Source organism: Chiloscyllium punctatum, chromosome 8 (genome assembly GCF_047496795.1).
Source record: "Chiloscyllium punctatum isolate Juve2018m chromosome 8, sChiPun1.3, whole genome shotgun sequence".
NCBI lineage: Eukaryota > Metazoa > Chordata > Chondrichthyes > Orectolobiformes > Hemiscylliidae > Chiloscyllium > Chiloscyllium punctatum.
Window position 1 is genome coordinate 2,369,093 of NC_092746.1, and position 21,330 is coordinate 2,390,422.

At 41.4% G+C, this 21,330-nt stretch overlaps 1 protein-coding gene across 2 annotated transcripts in view; it reads left to right on the plus strand.

The window, feature by feature from the left end:
* The window catches only part of cpvl (carboxypeptidase vitellogenic like), a 106,501-nt gene that overhangs the window by 25,928 nt on the left and 59,243 nt on the right, over window positions 1–21,330 (plus strand). For both annotated transcript variants that reach the window (XM_072575038.1, XM_072575039.1), the window contains exons 2-5: window positions 1,288–1,469; window positions 4,645–4,763; window positions 13,041–13,155; window positions 16,812–16,870. In XM_072575038.1, the coding sequence (XP_072431139.1) occupies window positions 1,289–1,469; window positions 4,645–4,763; window positions 13,041–13,155; window positions 16,812–16,870 (474 nt within the window). In that variant the 5' untranslated portion in view covers window position 1,288. The remainder of the gene's footprint in view (window positions 1–1,287; window positions 1,470–4,644; window positions 4,764–13,040; window positions 13,156–16,811; window positions 16,871–21,330) is intronic.

The following is a 21,330-nucleotide window of genomic DNA, read 5'->3' on the forward strand; positions in this document are numbered from 1 at the left end:
TTATTATTTCCTCTGGCACTTTTCACATTGTTGATTTTTAATGTCTCGACGTAAGTCTCACCTTTACTGCTCTATCCAGTGTTGCAACGGAGACTGATCAGTTCCATTGGCTAGATAGCCTCGCATGTAGTTCAGAATAATGTTAGCGTGTACGGTCAGTTTTTATGCTATGGCTGAGGTAAACTTTGTATGTGCTACCTAAATCTGCCCTCAGACTAGAAGACAATGTGAGCAACCACTGCCCTTTGCAAATAAAATGGCTCCAATGATATTAGTGGACAAATAGCCGAGGACCTGCCTTTGCAGAGCACACACTGTATGACAAACCTTTGAGTGGTAGGAGATGGAATATCATGTTGACATTGTACAGAACGTTGGTGAGGCCTCTTCTAGAGTACTGTGTGTAGTTCTGGTCATTCTGTTATATGAAGGATATTATTAAACTGGAAAGGGTTCAGAAAAGATTGGGCAGGATGTTGCTGGGATTGAAGGTTTTGAGACAGAAGGAGAAGCTGGATAGGTTAGGACTTTTTTCATTGGATTAGGAGGTTGAGGGTTGATCTTGCAGAGCTTTATAAAATGGAGGGTATACGTAAGGTGAATGTCAAGGATCTTTTCCCTAGAGTGGGGGAGTTCAAAACTAGGGAGCATACCTTTAAGGTGAGAGGAGAAAGATTTGAAAAGGACATGAGGGGCAACATTTTTGCACAGGGTGGTTCATGTGTGGAGCAAACTTCCAAAGGAAGTGGTGAATGCAGGTACAATTATAACATTTAAAAGGCATTTGGATACGTTCATGAATAGGAAAAGTTTGGAGGGACAGGCCAAGTGCAGGCAGGTGGGACTAGTTTGGGAGCACAGGCGGCATGGAGTAATTGGACCGAAGGGTCTGTTTTCCTGCTATATGGCTCTGACTCAATGACAACACTGTAGCATGGAAATTGACTTTCCATGAATTCATTTCATATCAACAATATGTTTGAAGTCATGCAATTCATAACTGATGAAGTCTCACTGCAGCGATTGATTCATGTACAGTAGGATTGCTTTAAACAGAATGGAAGGGGGTGATTATTAATCCAATAATATAATTACTGATAGATGTCATCTTTGTTCATGTTGATTTATAAAGCACCCATTTTTTAGTTTACAATTAATAAGATTAATTGTTTTGTATTTGGCTGTTTAACTAACAATTTGATTTACCACATTGCAGCTCCATTACACAGAGAAATGTGAAGCATTTTTTTCCTAAGACTAATTAACCTCTCTGTCCATTTCCTTTAGGATGTGGCAAACACGGCTATTTGTCATTGCACTCGTTTCCATTCAGCCAGGCTGTGTGTCTGGCAGGTTTACTTTTCTCCGTCAAATGTTTAATGGTGTCAAAGTTTCTTCACCCTCGGTGGCAGACCCTGGGAAACCCCTCTTTCTCACTCCTTACCTGGAACGTGGAGAAATTGAGAAAGGTGAGATAAACGTTGGCCGACAATCGATTATAATTGCAAACATCAAGCTGTTTAACTCTAATTTAGAAGGGTACAATTAGAACTTCCTGATTCTTCAAATCACCTTCTAGTTAGTTTTCTTTGTACTTTAATTATGAAAACATTCTGAATATGAATGAGAGGTTAATAGGTTTCTGCTAGACTACAATCTAATTCCGATAATAATTTAGCTGAGCATTCCTGATGGCAAGCTAAAATGAGTGAAGTTGCAGTGTTTTTAAAGAATGTTATATGCTTATCTTCAAGTGCTCATCCAAGTTCTTTATGAAGGTTGTGAGATTTTCCTGCCTCTTCTACCCCTCCAGGTAGCACGTTCCAGACCTCTACCACCCTCTGTGGTGGGGGAGACGTTTTCCTTAAATTCCATCTAAACTGCCTTTTATTTAATAATTATTGACCATTGAAATAATTTCTATTCACCTTCTCCATGCCCTCCTTGTATACCTCTGTCAGGTTCCCGCTCCCCCCCCCCCCCCCCCCCCCCCACCTTGACTTTCTTTGCTCTGAGGAAAGCCCAAGCTTATCCAGCCTGTCTTCTTGGCTGAAATCCATCCATCTCGGGCAAGATCCTGGTGAATTTCCTTTGCAACCCCTTCAGTGGAATCGTATCCTTCCCATAGAGCTGTAACCAAAACTCCCAAACTGTGCACAGTATTCCAAGTATGGCCTCACTAAAGTTCTGTGCAGCTCCAACATGACTTCTAAGCGATGCAGCAATTGAGAACGGTAAGTGTCCCATGTGCTTCCTTAACCACCCTATTGTTATGAACCAGACCAGACCCCCCTCAAAGTATATTAAGAAGGCAGAGCCTAACTTTTTCTTGTTTTAAGTGTAAATGTGAGGTGCTGTGTTGCAGGTACAATTTGATTAGACAAACTACTTGATGTTATTCAAAAGACAATTTATTCAAATACTATAGTTAAGATACAACAAAAGAAAGAGCAAAAAGGAATCATTTAATTTTATTGGACAACAACAGAATGATAGATTATTTTACTACTAAATGGTAGCTGTACCAATATAATAACATCCCATAATTACACCCTTGGCAAAAGGCAAATTGAGAAAATAGTTTTGTTTCACATGCACTCCTGTAGCAGGCAGAGAACCTCAGCTTTCAGCTGTGACTGAGAGTGGGACAAAAAAATGGCTTTGACTTCCAGACCCCAACAGCAACTGCTGAAAGCTGAACTAAAGATCCTGGTTCTGTGGATGGAACTCGCTACCCCAGCCACATACTCTTAAGCCATGTCCTCAAGCAGACTCACTACCATAGCCACATACTCCTCTCTCTGCAAAGATCCCAGTGAGTCCCTCTCTCACTGTATTCCCCAGGTCCTCGCCTCTGCCCTGAAGCTCTTCAGCCATGTCCTCAAGCAGACTCGCTACCACAGCCACATAGGTCCTGGCCCTCCTCCACTGCCAAACTGTTACCACCCAACGCCTGGAGGAGGAACGCCTCATATTCCACCATGGGACTCTGCAACCACATAGGATAAATGTGGATTTCACTAGCTTCCTCATTTCCCCTTCTCCCTGGTTAAGGGCTGATGCCCAAAACGTCGATTCTCCTCCTCAGATGCTACCTGACCTGTGCTTTTCCAGCACCATAATCTTGACACTATGGATGGGGGCTTGACCACACCCACTTGGGCTGTTTCTGTTGTTCCAACATTTTTTTAATAACAACCTCCCAAGGCCTCTCAAATTGTTGATCTTCTCAGAGGCTGCTCAGCACCTCACCCCAGTCTCTGCCTAAAAGAAACCAGGACAAAACCCCAGCCTTAAAGCCATAGTATTGTCCCACTGTTAACCTGACCTGCCATCTTCAGGGATCTGTGGACCAAGCACCCAAGCTCCCTCCCTTCGTCTCAGCTTCTGAGTGGCACACCATTCATTGAATACTCCCTTCTTCCAAAGTACGTCACCTTATATTTATCAGGGTTAAATTTTATCTCCCAATGATCTGACCATCTGACTAAACTATCTTTCTGTTACTTAACACCTTTGGCCTCACTGTCAACCACCCAGCCAATCTTTGTGTTAATTGCAAACTTATTTATTATGCGCCACATGGTCATCTACATCATTTATGAAAACCACAAAAAATAGGGGCCAGCAGTGACCCCTGTGGTAAGCCACAGCAAACTGGGCCCAAGTCACACAAGAAGCCTTTGACCACCCCATCCTCTGTATCCTGTCGCCTAAGCCAATTTTGGATACAACTTAACAAGTTTCCCTGAATCCTATGTATTTTGACCTGTATCGGTCAGTCATATGGTACCTTGTCAAAAGCCATGCTGAAATTTATATAAATTACATAACTGCCCTATCCTCATCACTTCCTCAAACTTCCACAAGATTTCTTAGGCAGGACCTCCCTCTGACAAAGCCATGCTGACTATCCCTGTTCAAGTCTTGTCTCTCCCCTAAACGGAGATTAATGATACACCTTCACTAATTTCTGCAAACGTTTCTCTACCATTGAGGTTAGACTCAGTTATCTTTACTTTCTTGGTCTATCTCTGCCACCCTTCTTGTGAAGTGGAACCACATTAGCTGTCCTCCAGTCCCCTGGCGCCTCTCCTATGGCTAGAGACGATTTGAAAATTTGGGTCAGGGCCCTTGTAATTTCCTCTCTCATCTCTCAGGTCACAACTCAAACAGACATGGGGAGTTGACCACTTATAAATCTACGAAAAAACCTCTAATACCTCTTTGCTGCTTATATGAATCGGTTCAAGGATTTCACAGTCCACCTCTCTCGAATTCTGTACTTGCACCCTCCACCTCCTGAGTAAAGACAGATATGAAGTGAACACTCTGCCATTGTCCTTTAGTTTCAAACACACCTTGCCCCCACAGTCCCTAATAGGCCCTATTCTATCCCTGGTTATTTCCTTTCCCCTTCTCATACTTGGAGAATGCCTTGGGAATCTCCCGAATCTTGCATTTTGGATAGAGTTTTATTCAAGGCTGCTTTCCAGTTATGTGTTTTTTTTAAAAATAAATTTGAGGGAAATTTGTTTATGTTTACTAATTTGAAAACCATGAAGAAATTTTAAACTTTGAACAAGCATAGAGTTTCTTCAGACTTGTGTAGAAGTGTTAACTCTGTTCACGTCTTTTTTTCAGTGCGAGAGTTGAGTTTAGTGGGTCCACTAGAGGGCCCAGTTGTGAAGAGCTACTCTGGATTTTTGACAGTGAATAAGACCTACAACAGCAACCTTTTCTTTTGGTTTTTCCCTGCACAGGTAAATATCCATAATGGTATGTATGGCCCGAATATCTTGCACAAAATAAAACTCCAGAAAGAGTGTAACAAGCATTCACTGTGGATTTATTTGGGCACTTAGTTTTGATATATAAATCTGACTGTGCAAAAATTCATGGAATCATAGATTCCCTACAGTGTGGAAACAGGTCGTTTGGCCCAACAGGTCCACACCAACCCTCTGAAGAGTAACCTGCCCAGACCCATTCCCCAACCCTATTACCCTATATTTACAGCTGACTTATGCACCCAACCTACACATCCCTGACAATTTAGCTTGGATAATTCACCTAACCTGCACATCTTTGGAGCTGTCAGAGGAAACCCACGCAGACACGGGGAGAATGTGCAAACTCCACACAGACAGTCACCAGAGGCTGGATTCGAACCCAGGGACATGGTGCTGTGAGGCAGCAGTGCTAACCACTGAGCCACTGCGTTGCTCCAAATTCTAAATTTCAAAGGATGGAAAAGGAACGCTGTAATGTCAGTATTTAATCATTTGGAACTTTGGATGGATGTATCCTCTTACAGAATGCATGGGGCAGCGATAACGGCATGTTTAACTGGGAGGGTTAAAGTTTTGGGAAATAACGCCTCTTATCGTTTACTGTGTCGTAGGACTCATAACTTGCAGATTATTTTCAGCTGACACAAGAAGAAAATGTCAACCTTGAACTATGGTAACGTTTAGAACAGAACTATTTCTTTCTCGATGTCTCTTTGCTTGGTGAATAGATAAAAACTTTGCCCATTATTGTTATTTTCCTTACTGTGTGCTGTCTCTGCTGTTGTACTGTTTCACTGAGCCTGCAGCCCTCAAAGTGGGCAAGATTTCAGTATGTCTATGAGCTTAGAAGTGACCAGAGATGGGAACCCTTTACAATATTATCTCTTTCATATTCCAGGGTCACTGCCAGTGTTTGTAGCATTCCAATAGTTTAACTAGCTCAAAGATCAAGGTCCAGCATTTCCAGTCCGTGTCAATACTGTGCATCACACCACTGCCTGTGAAAATTTCTGCAGCCGCCAATGTTGCAATATTCCAGTCTGGATTCTGATTTGATTTAATTTGATAGATTATTGTCACATGTACCTAGGCACAGTGAAAAGTTTTGATTTGGGTTCAGTACAGGTAGATCATACCATACAAACTTAATAGAACAGAGCAAAGAATACACTGTTACCACTGCAGAGAAGATGCATAAATAGCAAGATCAACATTAAATTTAAAATTGCAGAGGTCCACTTAGAAGTCTATTAACAGCAGGGAAGAAGCTGTTCTTGAATCCATTTGTGCGTGTACATGAGCTTGTATATTTTCTGCCTGACGGAAGATGGTGGAAGAGAGTATAGCCAGGATGGAGGAGTCTTTGATTATATTCACGATTTGGAGACGCCGGTGTTGGACTGGGGTTTACAAAGTTTAAAAAATAATCTCACAGCACCAGGTTATAGTCCAACAGGTTTATTTGGAAGCACTAACTTTTGGAGTGCTGCTGCTTTATCAGGTGGTTGTGAATGAAGGAGCAGTGCTCCGAAAGCTAGTGCTTCCAAATAAACCTGTTGGACTATAACCTGGTGCTATGTGATTTTTAAATTTCATTATATTGGTTGCTTTCCCAACACCAGCGGGAAGTGTAGATGGAGTTTATGGATGGGGGCGCTGGTTTGTGTGATGGATTGGGCTCTATTCATGACTCCCTGTAGTTTCTTGCGGTCTTGGGAAGAGCAGTTGCCAACCGCACCATGATGCATCCAAATAGAATGTTTTCTATAAAAATTGGTGAAAGTTCTTGTCATGCCAAATTTCCTTAGCCTCCTGAGGAAGTAGGGACATTTGTTGTGCTTTTTTGACCATTGCATCAATATGGGTGGACCAGTACAGACCGTTGGTGATCATCACTCCCAGGAACTTGATGCTCTCAACCATCTCCACCTCAGCCCCATTGACACAGACAGGGACATGCCCTCCACCCCACTTCCTGAAGTCAATGACTAGCTCCTTTGTTTTGTTGATGGAAAAATTGTTGTTTTTACACCAGGCAGCTAAGCACTCAATCTCTTTCCTATATTCTGTCTTGTCATTGTTTGAGATCTGCCCTATCACTTTGTGGACCAGTGCAGTCGTCATGCAGAAGGTTGAGCAGATATCCTTTTATGACATTAGCTGCTATAACCAGCAAAGTTTTTAAAGGTTTTGTGTCATGGAATGGGTGGGTGAACAAGCGAATGGATGAGCAGTCAGGTCAGCTTGCAATGGCGGTGAGATAGAGCTGGCTCACGAGTGTACTTGGATTGGGGTGAGTGAGTATTCATGGCAGAAAGAGAATCAGGATGGTAAGATTAAGGGGAGGGTCAGTTGGAGAATGATGGTGGCAAGAGATATGGTTGGTTCTGATCAGGTTAGGCGGTAGTTCAGCCAGGTTTTTGGGGTAGGGAGTAGTGAGATGGGGTTGGTTCTGGGAGCAAGTGATGGAAGAGAGGGTCATATTTATGGGGAGGATGTGGTGTGATTGGGTGAGTAAGTTGTGGTACCTAGTTCAGTTCCATTGGCTAATTAATGTTAGACCAGGTATTAAGCAGTGTAACATTTCTGAGGTATTTATCCAGCTAAGTCCTGAGACTTGGGAGAATTTAACCTTCTCGGGTAATTAGGATGTTAGGTTTGTGTCAGGACATTGGGATGTAGGGGTCAGATGAACATTTCCCAACTTAATTTTTGATTTTGACAACATAGCTACTAAAGGATTTGGATCCATTTTGTTTTTGAAGTACAGAAGTAATTTACATTTATACAGTGCTTCATGCAATTCATTACATCTAATGTCTTGCCTTGGATATTATGGAGTTGTGTTAGTTTTTGTAATGTAAAGCTATGTTCCAACAAAATGAGTTTGTTTATTCTGAATTGGAGTGGTACAGATTGATGAGATAGATGAAATACAGGATAAATTACAAACCCCCAAATAGATATGGTAAGGTTAGATACTAAAATTGGAATATCTCCACCTTGACTCTCATGGATGGAAGACAATGTTGAGTATGTTATCAACAAAAGTAGAATTGTATTTGCAGGTAGTCTTTTTTTAATCTCAAAAAGCACGCCACCTGCAGGCAGTCAATCCATATAGCATTTAATAAATTTCTACTTTGGAAATGGAACCAGTCTGACTCAACATTGGGAAACAGACAGACTTTAGCTTCACGCCTTTAATGTATTGTCTGAGCTGAGATGTCACTTTTTTAATAAAACTTTAAGTTATCTTGAGAATGTGACTTAAAAGAAGTTCTGGGATTTTCATATCAATCAATCAAACCTACGACCCATTCTAAAAGATGACAGACTAAACTGCAATCTAAGTTTGTTCAATATATTGTTTTAATTGCATGATACTGTGATCTTTTGCTGTAAATTCTGTGTCTTATGATCCTGCCCCATTAGTTACCTGATGAAGGAGCGGTGCCCTGAAAGTTAGTGCTTCCAAATAAACCGGTTGGACTATAACCTGGTGTTGTGTGATTTTGTTTTTATTTTGTCCACCCCAGTCCAACACCATCTCCTCAGCATCACAGTTTTGCCAAACTTTCCTCCAGAGGGCAGTAGTAGTTAACTACACACTTGTCATCACTGTTCAAAGCACCATTCTCTTCAGCTTGTGAACTTCAAATTTAACTTTTCTGCTTAGACGTTATCTGTCTTTCTATTTGCATTTAGCTATATAATTGACATACCCTTTTCCTTAACCTGATACATCCATTAATATTGTATTTAATTTAATTAGAACATCGAAAGCTGAAAATCCATTGGAGGCAATTCAGAGGAAGTTTCAGACTAGATTGATACCTGGAATGAATTGGTTGTTTCTACTGGGGTTTCAAAGACTGAGAGGTGACTTGATTGAAGTGTAAAAGATCTTGAATCGTCTTGACAAGGTGGACGTGGACAGGATGTTTCCTGTTGTAGGTGGATCCAGAACTAGAGCACTATTTTAAAATTATAGGTCATCTTTTTAGGCCAGAAATGAGATTTGATTTTCTCTTATTTGAAGTTCTCTGCCTCAGGTGGTGGTAGAGGTGGGATTATGAATATTTTGAAGTCTGACGTCGATAGATTCTTTTGCTGAACAAGAATTTGAGGTTTTTTTGATTTAGATATAGATTCCCTATGGTATGGAAATGGGCCCTTCAGCCCAACAAGTTCACACCGACCCCACAATCTTGCCCCGAACAGTAATCCACCCAGATCCATGCCCCTACCCTATATTTACCCTTGACTAATGCACCTAACTCTATGGGTAATTTAGCATGGCCAATTCACCTGACTTCCACATTTTTGGATTGTGGAAGGAAACCAGAGCACCCGGAGGAAACCTACACAGACAAGGGGAGAATGTGCAAACTCCACACAGAAAGTTGCCTGAGACGAAAATTGAACCCGGGTCCCTGACGCTGTGAGGCAGCAGTGCTAACCACTGAGCTGCCGTCACTTTCAGTCTCCTGATTTTAAGCCAATTTTGTATCCAGTCAGCCAGCTCACCCTGAAATCCACTGGTCTAACTTTACTAATTAGTCTACCATGCTTTACTAAAGTCCAAGTAAACAATGTCATCACACTTCTTGGTTACTTCCTGAAAAACCACAATCAAGTTTGTGAAACATGCTTTCCCTAACATAAAACCATGCTGACTATCCCTAATCATTCCTTGCCTCTCCAAATGCATATAAATCCCATCTTTCAGACTCACTTCCAATAACTTACCCACCACCAAAGTCAGGCTCACAGGTCTATAATTCCCAGGGTTGTCTTTACACCCCTTCTTAAACAAAGGCACAACACTAGCCATTCTTCAGTCATCCAGACCTTTACCTGTAGTTATAGATGATAGAAATATTTCTGCAAGGGCCCCTGTAATTTCCTCCCTAACTTCCCAGAACGTCCACGGATACACTGGATGAGGTCCTGGACATTTATCCACCTTTTATATTTTCTAAGACCTCCAGCACTTCCTTTTCTGTAATGTACTGTTTTCAAAACATCAGTATTTATTTCCCTGAGTTCTCTAACCTTTATTTCTTTCCCCACAGTAATAGCTGATGTGAAATATTAATTTAATATCTCTCCCATCTCCTGAGGTTCAACACGTAGGCTACTTTTTTGATCTTTAAGGGGCACTACTCTCTTGCTCTTCATGTAGTTATAAGAATCTCTGGATTATCCTTAACTTTATTTGCCAAAGCTATCTCATATCATCTCTTTGCCTTCCTGGCCTCCCTTTTAAGAATGCCCCTGCACTGTACTGTTCAAGAGATTCATTTCAACCTAGTTATCTCTATCTAATATATGTTTTTTTTATTCCTGACTAGAGGCTCAGTATCTTTATTCATCCATTTTTTTTTTCTAATCGTACCAGCCTTACCTTTCACTCTAACAGAAACATAATGATGTTAATAAGTGCTAGCAATGCATTGCTATAGGATGGGGATCTGGATAAGCCTTATGGTACTGTGGCTAGAAGAGCAGGTAAGCGACTAGGAATCTGCAGTAACCCATCTCCTTACTCACCAAAGCCTGTCCACTACCTACAGTACACATGTCAGGAGTGTGATGGAATATTCTATACCTGTCTGGGTGAATGCAGCTCTGATTAGCTTGATACCATCTAGGACAGAGCAGCCCATCTGATTGGCACCACAGTGACAAACATTCACTCTCTCCATCACCATTGCTCAGTAGTGATGGTGTGCACTTTCTGCAAAATATGATGCAGAAATTGACCACGACTCATTCGACAGCATCTTCAAAACCTAAAACAATTACCATCTAGGGCTTTTGCCCAAAACGTCAATTTTCTTGCTCCTCGGATGCTGTCTGACCTGCTGTGCTTTTCCAGCACCACTCTAATCTAGATTTTAATTTAGTGTATCCTTGAATACTGTATCTGGTCACTAAAATTAAAGGAATGCTTACAAGTGCTGGAGGAGATATGGAGCTGTAGGACTCATCGTTCACATGAGAAAGGCTGGCAAAACCTGGGCTTTTCATCCAAGAAATCAAGGAACCAGAGAATTAGCTTTTTTTTAAAAAAAGAAGGTTTTTCAACTGTTCCACTGAGGAATAATGCAAAGTGGTAGAAGCTGATTTAAAAATCTGTCAAAAATATTTATAGTCTTGTTTGTGAAATTTCCTGCTTTTCAAAATTTTAGGTTATACAGAACCATGGTGTGCCCAGAGGTGCTAGGGGTGGCAAAGTGACCAAAGGAAACTTGAAAGGACGTAGGAAGCTACAAAGGACTGTGCAGAGCGCAGATAGAAAGTTTAAAAGTGGCAGCCTCAGAGCGAACGTGAGAAATTAAATAACAGTTGGGAAATGGATAGAAATGAGGCATAAATGATAAATGCAGAATATGAACAGGGTTAAAGTGAAGTGGCTGTTACAGAAGAGCCAACAGAGGGAGCAACATAGTGGAGAGATAGTGAGAGACACATACACATTAGGGGAAATCAAGGTGTAAATAATATTTGTCAAATTATGTAATATCAACTAATGAGAAATCATGTAAAAACATTAGAAGAAAACAGTAATTGCTCAGTGGCTTTTGTTTCAAATAATGATGTTGAAGAGAAGTTGTCAGAAATTTCTGGAGGATGTTGGAGCGATGGGAATCTTGTTTCAGACAGATGGCAGTGTGGAGCATTGCTTCGCCATACACCAATATATCAGAAAGTTAAACCTCACCAGGTTAATCTTGGAGTGGCGTTGAGTTGTGCTTGCAGCAACCATGGGGAACCCAGTGAGGGGAGGTGCTGGTGGTGGCTTGATCTTCCTGCAGATATAAGATTTGAATGCTATACTTAAAAATTTAAATAGATTATTATAGATTTCCCTGCTGTATTTCTGAAGCAGAGTTGGAGCATATGGTCTCTGACTTAACAGCTTTTGTTTCATTTCTCATCTCTGCATCTGTCACATTTTGCTTCTATCTTTGTTCTCTCTCTGTTCCTTTTTGTGTTATGCTGTTGTTTTGCATGTGTGCTGGGTACTATAACATGGAAGGGAGTTGCTAAGCCTGCACTTTCCCTTATTCTATCCACTATCTATTATTTTGGATGAGACACTAAAACATGGTCATATTTATATTTTTTAGGTGTGTATAAAAGATTCCAAGATGCTATTGGAAGAAAAGCAGAGATTTTTTTCCCCCTGGTGCTGTGGCCACCCATCATCAGTAAAAACCAGATAATCTGATCAATATCACATTTACTGTTTGTAGAACCTGACTAACTGCACGTTAGTTGTTGCATGTTCACAATGCCTACACTTTAAAGTTATGTGATTGGCTGTAAAGCACTTTAGGTCATCTGACTGTTGCATAATTTAATATAAATGCACTTTTTTTTGTGGCTATCCGCGACAACTACATGATTATCTTAACCCCGTAAACCAGGTTGAACTGCATTTTTTCCTAATGGAGGAAAAGCAGTTGTATGATTCCAATGTGTATTGAGTTCAGGGCCATCTTAAAATCTTAATGGACGTGTACTGAAACACAGAAAACTCATTAGATGAAGAATCATTTGGTCATACTCCATAGTCTCTGTGGAAAACTCCCCAAGGGTGAATAGAACATGCTCTTGGAGTTCTGATAGAGGTTAAACTAAAACTGGAGATTCTTGATGCACCAGGTCATACCTGAAACTGCTCAAGTGGTGCTTTTTGGCTGGAGGATGAACACCGGTGATAAAGAGAAATGTTTCATTCAACAGAACTAACACCTTTCAATCTGATCCATGAAAACACAGCTGAAATCATTTAAAAACAACTCCTTTATCAGAGTGTGATTTTCATCTTACAGTGCAAGATTTCTTTTGAGACCAGCTGTTGGTTGATTTTACAGTTCTACTGGATCCAATAAAATTCTCATTATTGACCATACACTATGATGTAGCCCTTCCTCCCTGACTTTGAAAGGCTCTGAAGCTTACAGAGCCTATAAAGACTCCCTTATTCATTGCACTTTCCCCACCAGGTCACATATTAAACTTGTTATTTGTTCCTGTTCATCATCTTTTGAGTTTATTTTGAAGTAAAGCTGTTATTTTATCCCCTGCATAGATGCAATTTTGAATAAGTTTTAATGTTGTACAATCATTTTATTCCCTCCCAATTCTTGCAGCATTTCCCCAGAACCCATGCTATTCATCGTTTTAGTTCATTTACTTGTAATCTAATGCTAACTCTGTGTGCCTTTACAGACACTTCCTCAGAGTGCCCCTGTATTGCTTTGGCTTCAAGGTGGCCCTGGAGGCTCATCATTGTTTGGGCTATTTGTTGAGCATGGGCCATATGTTGTCACTAAAAATCGTACATGTAAGTACAGCTTTGATGTTATAAGGTGGATATATTGACTCTATATCCCATGTCTAACTGTTGTTCTTCCTGTGAAGTAACCCTTTTCTTTCCATGAATGCTTTGAAGTGGCCATTCAGTTATTTTTTAAAAAAAAATCATTTGTTTGGACTTGTCAATTTACTTTGAATTACTGTTTCCTTTTGAAATGTGATATGCTAAGCTGAAATGCATTTAAGTTGCTAATTGATGAGAATGCTGTAGTTTTAATTATGTGGTTCAGGAAGTGAGCAACTTTTCTTTTGAGAATGTGCATGTTTTCTACTTGTACTTGGCCCAGGCACAGAAGTGGCAGTGATATGAATTTTCATTTATTTTGAGGTTTAGATGGGTGAAAAATTGATTTTCACTTCCCTTCTCCAAGTCTATTTTTGAGAAAGTGTCAATTATAATTGAGCTCGAAAGCAGTGTTGCTGGCATTGTGGGATAGCAATGTTTTACTACTAATGGTGTAATGTTATTTCAAGTTCTTCCATGTTCATTAACTTACTCATGTAAGAGTGTAGGACTTAGTTGTATCTGTACATAGCTTAATACTGGCTGTAATATATCCAGTAATGTTCTACATTAGAGAATTTTGCATGCAGAAATGAACCTGGACCTGCATGTTCCAGTTACAATTGAGTCTTTATGAAAATCTTTCTTTTACGTTTGGAGATTGCTGCACATGAAAAATTTCTTTATTTCCAGATTGCTTTAAACATGTTGGTATTGAAATTCATCAGGTGATCTGGCCTTTGCTGCTCTTTCTGTTCTTGACAGCCACTTTCTTTGTGGGATTAGACAGAGTTGACTTAACCATGGGCCTAAACTATGGATCAATCAAAAGTGATAGGAGCAAAAGTAAGCCATTTGACCCAACAAGTCTGTTCCGCCATTCAGTGAAATGAATCGGGTTCAGTGGTTAACACTGCTGCCTCACAGCGCTAGGGACCCAGGTTCGATTCCAGCCTCTGGCAACATTCTCTCCGTGTCTGCGTGGGATTCTTCCGGGTGCTTCGGTTTTTTCCCACAGTGCAAAGATGTGCAGGTCAGGTGAATTGGCAGTGCTAAATTGCCCATAGTGTTCAGGGATGTATGGGTTAGGTGCATTAGTCATGGATAAATGTAAATTAGTAGGTAGGGGAATGGGTCTGGGTCAGTTACTCTTTGGAGGGTCGGTGTGGACCAGTCTCCACACTGTAGGGATTCTATCAATCTCTGAACAACTCCGGACTACAAATGTAAAGCTTCTTGCTTGTAAAAGTTAAGCCACTGTTCTGCATTTTTTGCTTTTGAAAACTTATATTTTTCTTTCTCAAGAAAGTAGAAATTACATTCTAGAAAAATATCATCAGTTGAATTTTGGAGAAATTCTTAAAGAGAAGAAACTGCCTTCAACAATTCAACTGTTAGCAAGACAACCACAAAGAAATTTCAGACTGCTAATGCCAACGTGTACTTGTGCACTGTAACTTCAAATACAAGTATATAGTGAACTTAAGGGCATAGGACACAATGAAGCCATTCAACCTATAAAATCTGTTCTGCCATAGACCACAGTTGATCATATAATCCTCACCTCCACTTTTCTATCTTTTCCCCATAACCCTGATTCCCTTACTGATTAACCATGCATCTGTCTTAGCCTTGAATATACATAATGATTCAACCTAGACAACCCTCTGTGGTAAAGAATCCCACAGATTCATTACGCTTTGAAATTCCTCCTCATCTCAATCTTAAGTGGGTAACCCGTTGCTCTCAGATTCTGCCCTCTGGTTTAAGACTCTCCCAGAAGCAGAAACAACTTATCCACATTTAACATGTCAAGTTCCCTAAGCATGTTACAGGTTTCAATAAGGTCATCTCCCATTCTTCCAAACCTGAATGAGCACAGACCCAATCTATTCAACCTCTCCACATCCTTAATCAAGTGAGTGAAACTTCTCTGGGCTGCCTTCAGTGTCAGGATGTCGTTCCTTAGATAAAGGGACCACACTTGTCACAGTATTCAAATCTGATTCATGGGTTGTATACTTGCAGCAATATTTCCCTTTGAAATAAATGCCAACAATTCATTTGCTTTTGTTATTACCCACTAAATTTGTATGTTATCTTTTTGTGATTCACAGATGAGCACTTCCAAATCCCTCTGTTTTGTAGCTTTCTGAAGTCTGTCTCCATTTAAATAGTAATCATCTCTTCTATTTTTCCTGCCAAAATGCATAACCTCATATTTTCCCACATTACATTGCAACTGCCAACTTTTTATAAGTTATTTAATCTGTTTGAATCCCTCTGCAGATTCTTTGTTTCATCCTCACCACTTGCCTTCCCATCTATTTTTGTGTCATCTGAAATCTTGGCTATAGTACATCCACTTTCCTCATCCAAGTAATTAATACGTATTGTAATTAATTGTGCTCCCAGCACTGAGCCCTTTGGCACACCACTAGTTACAGGTTAACATCCTGAAAATGCCCCTTTGTCCCAACTCTCTCTTTCCTATTGGACAGCCAATCTTTTATCCATGCTAATTAGATAGGTTCCCTACAGCGTGGAAACACGCTGTTTGGTCCAACAAGTTCACACTGACCCTCCGAAGAGTAACCCACCCAGACCCATTTCCTTCTGACTAATGCACCTAACACTATGGACAATTTAGCATGGCCTATGCACCTGGCCTGCACATCTTTGGACTGTGGGAGGAAACCGGAGCACCCAGAGGAAACCCACGTAGACACTGGGAGAACGTACAAACTCCACACAGACAGTCGCCCGAGGCTGGAATTGAACCTGGGACCCTGGTGTTGTGAGGCAACAGTGCTAACCACGGAGCCACCATGCTGCCTGATACATATTACCTTCAATACTATAGACTTTCATCTTATAAATTGCCTAATGTATAGCAACTTCTTAAAACACCTTTTGGAAATCCAACTGTGTTATATCTATGAATTTCTCTTTACCTACCTCTTTATTACCTCTTCCAAGAAATCTAATCTTTTCAGACATGATTTCCCCTTCTTGAAGCCATGCTTCATGTATGTCTAAATGCTTTGCTATTACACCCTTTATAGCATTTCCCCAGTGACAGAGATGTTAAACTAATTGCTGTCTAGTTGCCTCTATTTTGTGTCACTTTTTGAATCAGGGTGTTTAATTGGTAGTTTTCCAGTACTGTGGAACTTTTCCAGAATGTAAGGATTCTTGGAAGATTACAAGAAGTGCATCCAATGTCTCCTGCAGTTAGTTCCTTTAAAAATCTTAGGATGCAACCCATCCAGTCCAGGGGACTTATTAGCCTTTTGTCCAATTAGATTTCCTCATGCCTTTTCTCTGGTGATAGTTATCTTAGTTCCCTTACCACTGCTTTAACCCATGGATTATTTAATATTTTTGAAATGGTGGTATAACAGCACATCACCGGATGCACAAATGGGTTCCCATCTTCAGTTCATGTATGAGTCCTCAAAGCGATTTGGTCAAACCTTCATTTAAAATGCAAAGACCTGACAATTCTATTGGCATTGACCAGCAATCGCTGAAGAAGAGGTTTTTCTCAAGTTTAAATTCAATGAGGTATGCTTGCTAACTTTAATTTTTTTTTACAAATTTTACATGCTCAAATCTAGTGGAGGCACGAAAGGTACCATGGACGTCGAAGTATTCAATGCTGTATATCGACAATCCCGTAAGTATTTTTTTTAGTTACGTAGTGTTATTTGCATGAATTATTTGCTGGAAGATTCTAGAACTGCTATGGGTTGCATGCCCGAGAAGTAGTTTTGTGAGAATGAAATTGTATCAAGATCTCTCTAAAATAGTGCAGCTGAAAGAAAACCATTTTCTGACTCGACTAAGGAGATTTCTTGATTCCCTGTTTCCACTTTCCTGAACCCCACTCATTATCCACATTTTTCGTAATTCAACTACGAAAACATTATCGGTGAATCTTTAGTTTACGGCTCAAACTTTAAATACTGCATTAATGTAATAAATAATATATCATTTGGGGCATCACTGGGACTATCAAGGACCCCAACAATTAAGAGTTTACTGAGGAAATAAAGTAGAACCCCACATTTGCCAATCACTTCAAAATCTGAATAGCGACTTAATTGCAGATTTTTACTGCCGCACCTTTAAAATTAAAAAGGTTGGGCAGAAGAAACATCTGCATCTCTTAATGAACTTAACCAAAGATTTCATTATTTTTAACTTGAAAATATGTTTATACATAGTGCTGGCAAGTCAAAAATTCAAAATTCTAGGCCGGAGTCTTTGGGCCTTTTTGGCCCTTTTGGATAGTGAGGGGTTGGAATGTGCAGGAGGGATGCCTGATGTCTTCCTCATCACCGTAAATGGCAATGAGATTAATTGGTCACGTGGCTCCGTGAAACCAAGTCACCTCCTAAAGGATGGTGAGATAAGCCCACCTCCTCTGTGTCGGCACTCATTGGCCCATGCAGAGGGCTCCAATAGCAAAGCTGCCATTTTGTCAATGATATCATCAGTGCTAGCTGGTCTATCCCTCATGATTTTCAAAGTTCTGGCATCTGTCAGTCTTCCTAAACTTGCTTTGAAGATGTCACATCCCCTGTGCAGCTATAGCCTCATCAATGGCCAGCACTGATTGTGGTGAGGCTGCTGAGATATGGATCCAATTAGGCAGCCAGCACTTGAGGACTGACCTCCATCTTAATTGGATACTAGCCTTGATTAAAGGCAGTCAAGATTGCGCATAGAACCATAGCATCCCTACAGTGTGCAAGCAGACCAATCAGCACGTCAAGTCCACATTGGCCCTCTGAAGAGCATCGCACTCAGCTCTATCCCTAACCCTATTCCTATAACCCTGCAATTTCCATGGCTAATCCACCTAAACTTCACATACCTGGACGCAATTTAGCATGATCAGCCCATCTAACATGCACATCTTTGAACTGTGGGAGGAAACTGGAGTACCCAGAGCAAACCCACACAGACATGAGAAGAATGTGCAAACTCCACACAGACCCATTGCCCAAGGGTGGAATCGAATCCATGCCTGCGACACTGTGAGGCAGTACTGCTAACCACTGAATCACCATGTAGCTCACCTCCAGCTTTTGACACTCCTACTTGTGCTGTGACAACAAAATTAATAGTTACTCACAACTGAAACATAGATCAGTTAAAATTGCACCTTGCATTTAATTTGTGATCAATCTTATTATTGAATTTTCTAAACTGGCAAGCCATTTGTAGTTACTGGGCTTCTGTCATATTGCTGTGGCTGATATTGGTATCTCTGGGAAGCAGAGTTAAAAAGTCACACAACACCAGGTTATAGTCCAACAGGTTTAATTGGAAGCACTAGCTTTTTAAGCACTGCTCCTTCATCAGGTGGTTGTGGAGGACACAATTGTAAGGCACAGAATTTATAGCAAAAGTTTATAATGTGATGTAACTGAAATTATACATTGAAAAATACCTTGATTGTTTGTTAAGTCTCACATCTGTTAGAATGACCATGATAATTTCACTTCTTTCATATGTAACTCACAAAACTTTTTTAAAAAGTTACATTCTCAGGTTAACTGTAACAATTGGTGTCAGTGCAGATAAGATATTGAAGGTGTTAGCCCCCTGTGTGCTGTTGTCTGTGCCATAATGTTTAGACTGATGCTAATTTGAAAAATGAGTTAACAGAGTCTTACATGAATTCACGCAGTTTTTGAGCAAAGTACAATGTAGCTTTGCAAGTACAAATTCACCCCACAAATGTATATGTGTGTGTGTGTGTGTGTTTGTCTGGTGTAGGGGGTTGTGAGTGTCTGTGAGCGAGTGTGTGTGTGTGTGTGTGTGTGTGTGTAAAGGGGTCTAAGTCTGTGAGAGTGTCTGCGTGTGTATAGTGCAATGGTGGTCACCTGTAATGTGACATGAACCCAAGGTCCTGGTTGAGGCCATCCCTATGAGTACTGAACTTAGCTATCAGCCTCTGCTCGGCCACTTTTCACTGCTGCCTGTCCCGAAGTCCACCTTGGAGGATGGTCACCCGAAGGTCCGAGGCTGAATGTCCTGGACCACTGAAGTGTTCCCCAACTGGGAGGGAACCCTCCTGTCTGTTGATTGTTGTGCGGTGCCCATTCATCCGTTGCTGTACCCTCTGCTCAGTTCCCCCAATGTACCATGTCTCAGGGCATCCTTACCTGCAGCGTATGAGAAAGACAATGTTGGCTGAGTCGCATGAGTACCTGCCACGTACATGGTGGGAGGTGTCCCCAAGTGTAATGGTGGTGTCCATGTCCACACTCTGACACGTCTTGCAGCACCTACCGTGACAGGGTTGTATGGAGTTGTCCTGAGAGCCGGGCAGTTTGCTACGAACAATGATCTGTTTGAGGTTTGGCAGTTGTTTAAAGGCAAGCAGTGGAGGTGTGGGCAAGGTCTTGGTGAGGTGCTCATCCTCATTGATAATGTGTTGCAGGTCACAAAGAACATGGTGTAGTTTTTCAGCTCCTGGGAAGTACTGAACAACGAAGGGTCCCCTGTCAGTTGCAGCACGTGTCTGTCTCCTGAGGAGGTCATTACAGTTCCTTGCTGTGGCACGTCGGAACTGGCGGTTGATGAGTTGAGCATCATACCCAGTTCTTATGAGGGCATCCCTGAGTACTTCCAACTGCCTGTCATGTTCCTCCTCATCTGAACAGATCCAGTGTACACGTAGGGCTTGTCCATTGGGGATGGCTGTTTTGATATGTTTTGGGTGGAAGCTGGAGAAGTGTAGCATTGTGAGGTTGTCTGTAGGTTTGCGATAGACTGTAGTGCTGAGGCGCCCATCCTTGCTGGAGATGCATGTGTCCAGGAATGATCAGATAGTATAGAATAGTCCAAGGTGAGTTTGATGGTGGGATGAAATGTGTTGATGTCACTGTGTAAGTTTAACAGTGACTCCTCGCCATGGGTCCAGAGGAAGAAAATATCATCAGTGTACCTGGTGTATAGTGTTGGTTGGACGTCCTGCGTAGAGAAGAAGTCTTGTTCAAACCTGTACATGAAGATGTTGGCATATTGGGGTGCAAATTTGGTCCCTATGGCTGTTCAATGTGTCTGGATGAAGGACTGGATGTCAAAGGTGAAGACGTTATGATCGAGGCTAAAGCAGATGAGTTGTAGGATGGTGTTCGAAGATTGGCAGTTGTTGGTGTTGAGTACTGAGGCTGTTGCCATGATGCCATCATTGTAGTGTCACAACAGAAGCTGGGGATCCCCTGTATAATCAGCTTCTGTCACGACATTACAGATTTCCTACAGAAACTCAGCGCCCATGGACCAATCAAACCAGGAACATTCCTTGTCACAATGGATGTTTCCGCACTCTACACCAGCATCCCTCACAATGTTGGCATCGTGGCAACAGCCTCAGCACTCGACACCAACAACTGCCAATCTCCAAACACCATCCTACAACTCATCCGCTTTATCCTCGATCACAACATCTTCACCTTTGACAACCAGTTCTTCATCCAGCCATGGGGACCAAATTTGCACCCCAATATGCCAACATTTTCATGCACCGGTTTGAACAAGACTTCTTCTCTATGCAGGATCTCCAACTAACACTATACACCAGGAACATTGACAACGTATTCCTCCTCTGGACCCATGATGAGAAGTCACTGATAAAACTACACCGTGATATCAACAAGTTTCATCCCACCATCAAATTCACCATGGACTTCTCTCTACTATCTATCTCATTCTTGGACACATGCATCTCCATCAAGGATGGGTGCCTCAGCACCACACTCTACCGCAAACCCACAGACAACCTCACAATGCTACACTTCTCCAGCTTCCACCCAAACAGCCATCCCCAATGGACAAGCCCTACGTGTACACTGGATCTGTTCAGATGAGAAGGAACGTGACGGGCACTTGGATGTACCCAAGGATGGTCTCATAAGAATGGAGTACGATGCTCAACTTATCAACTGCCAGTTCCGGCGTAATGACCTGTAATGACCTCCTCAGGAGACAGACACGTGCTGCAACCGACAGGGTGCCCTTCGTTGTCCAGTACTTCCCAGGAGCTGAAAAACTACACCATGTTCTTCGTGACCTGCAACACATTATCAATGAGAATGAGCACCTCACCAAGACCTTCCC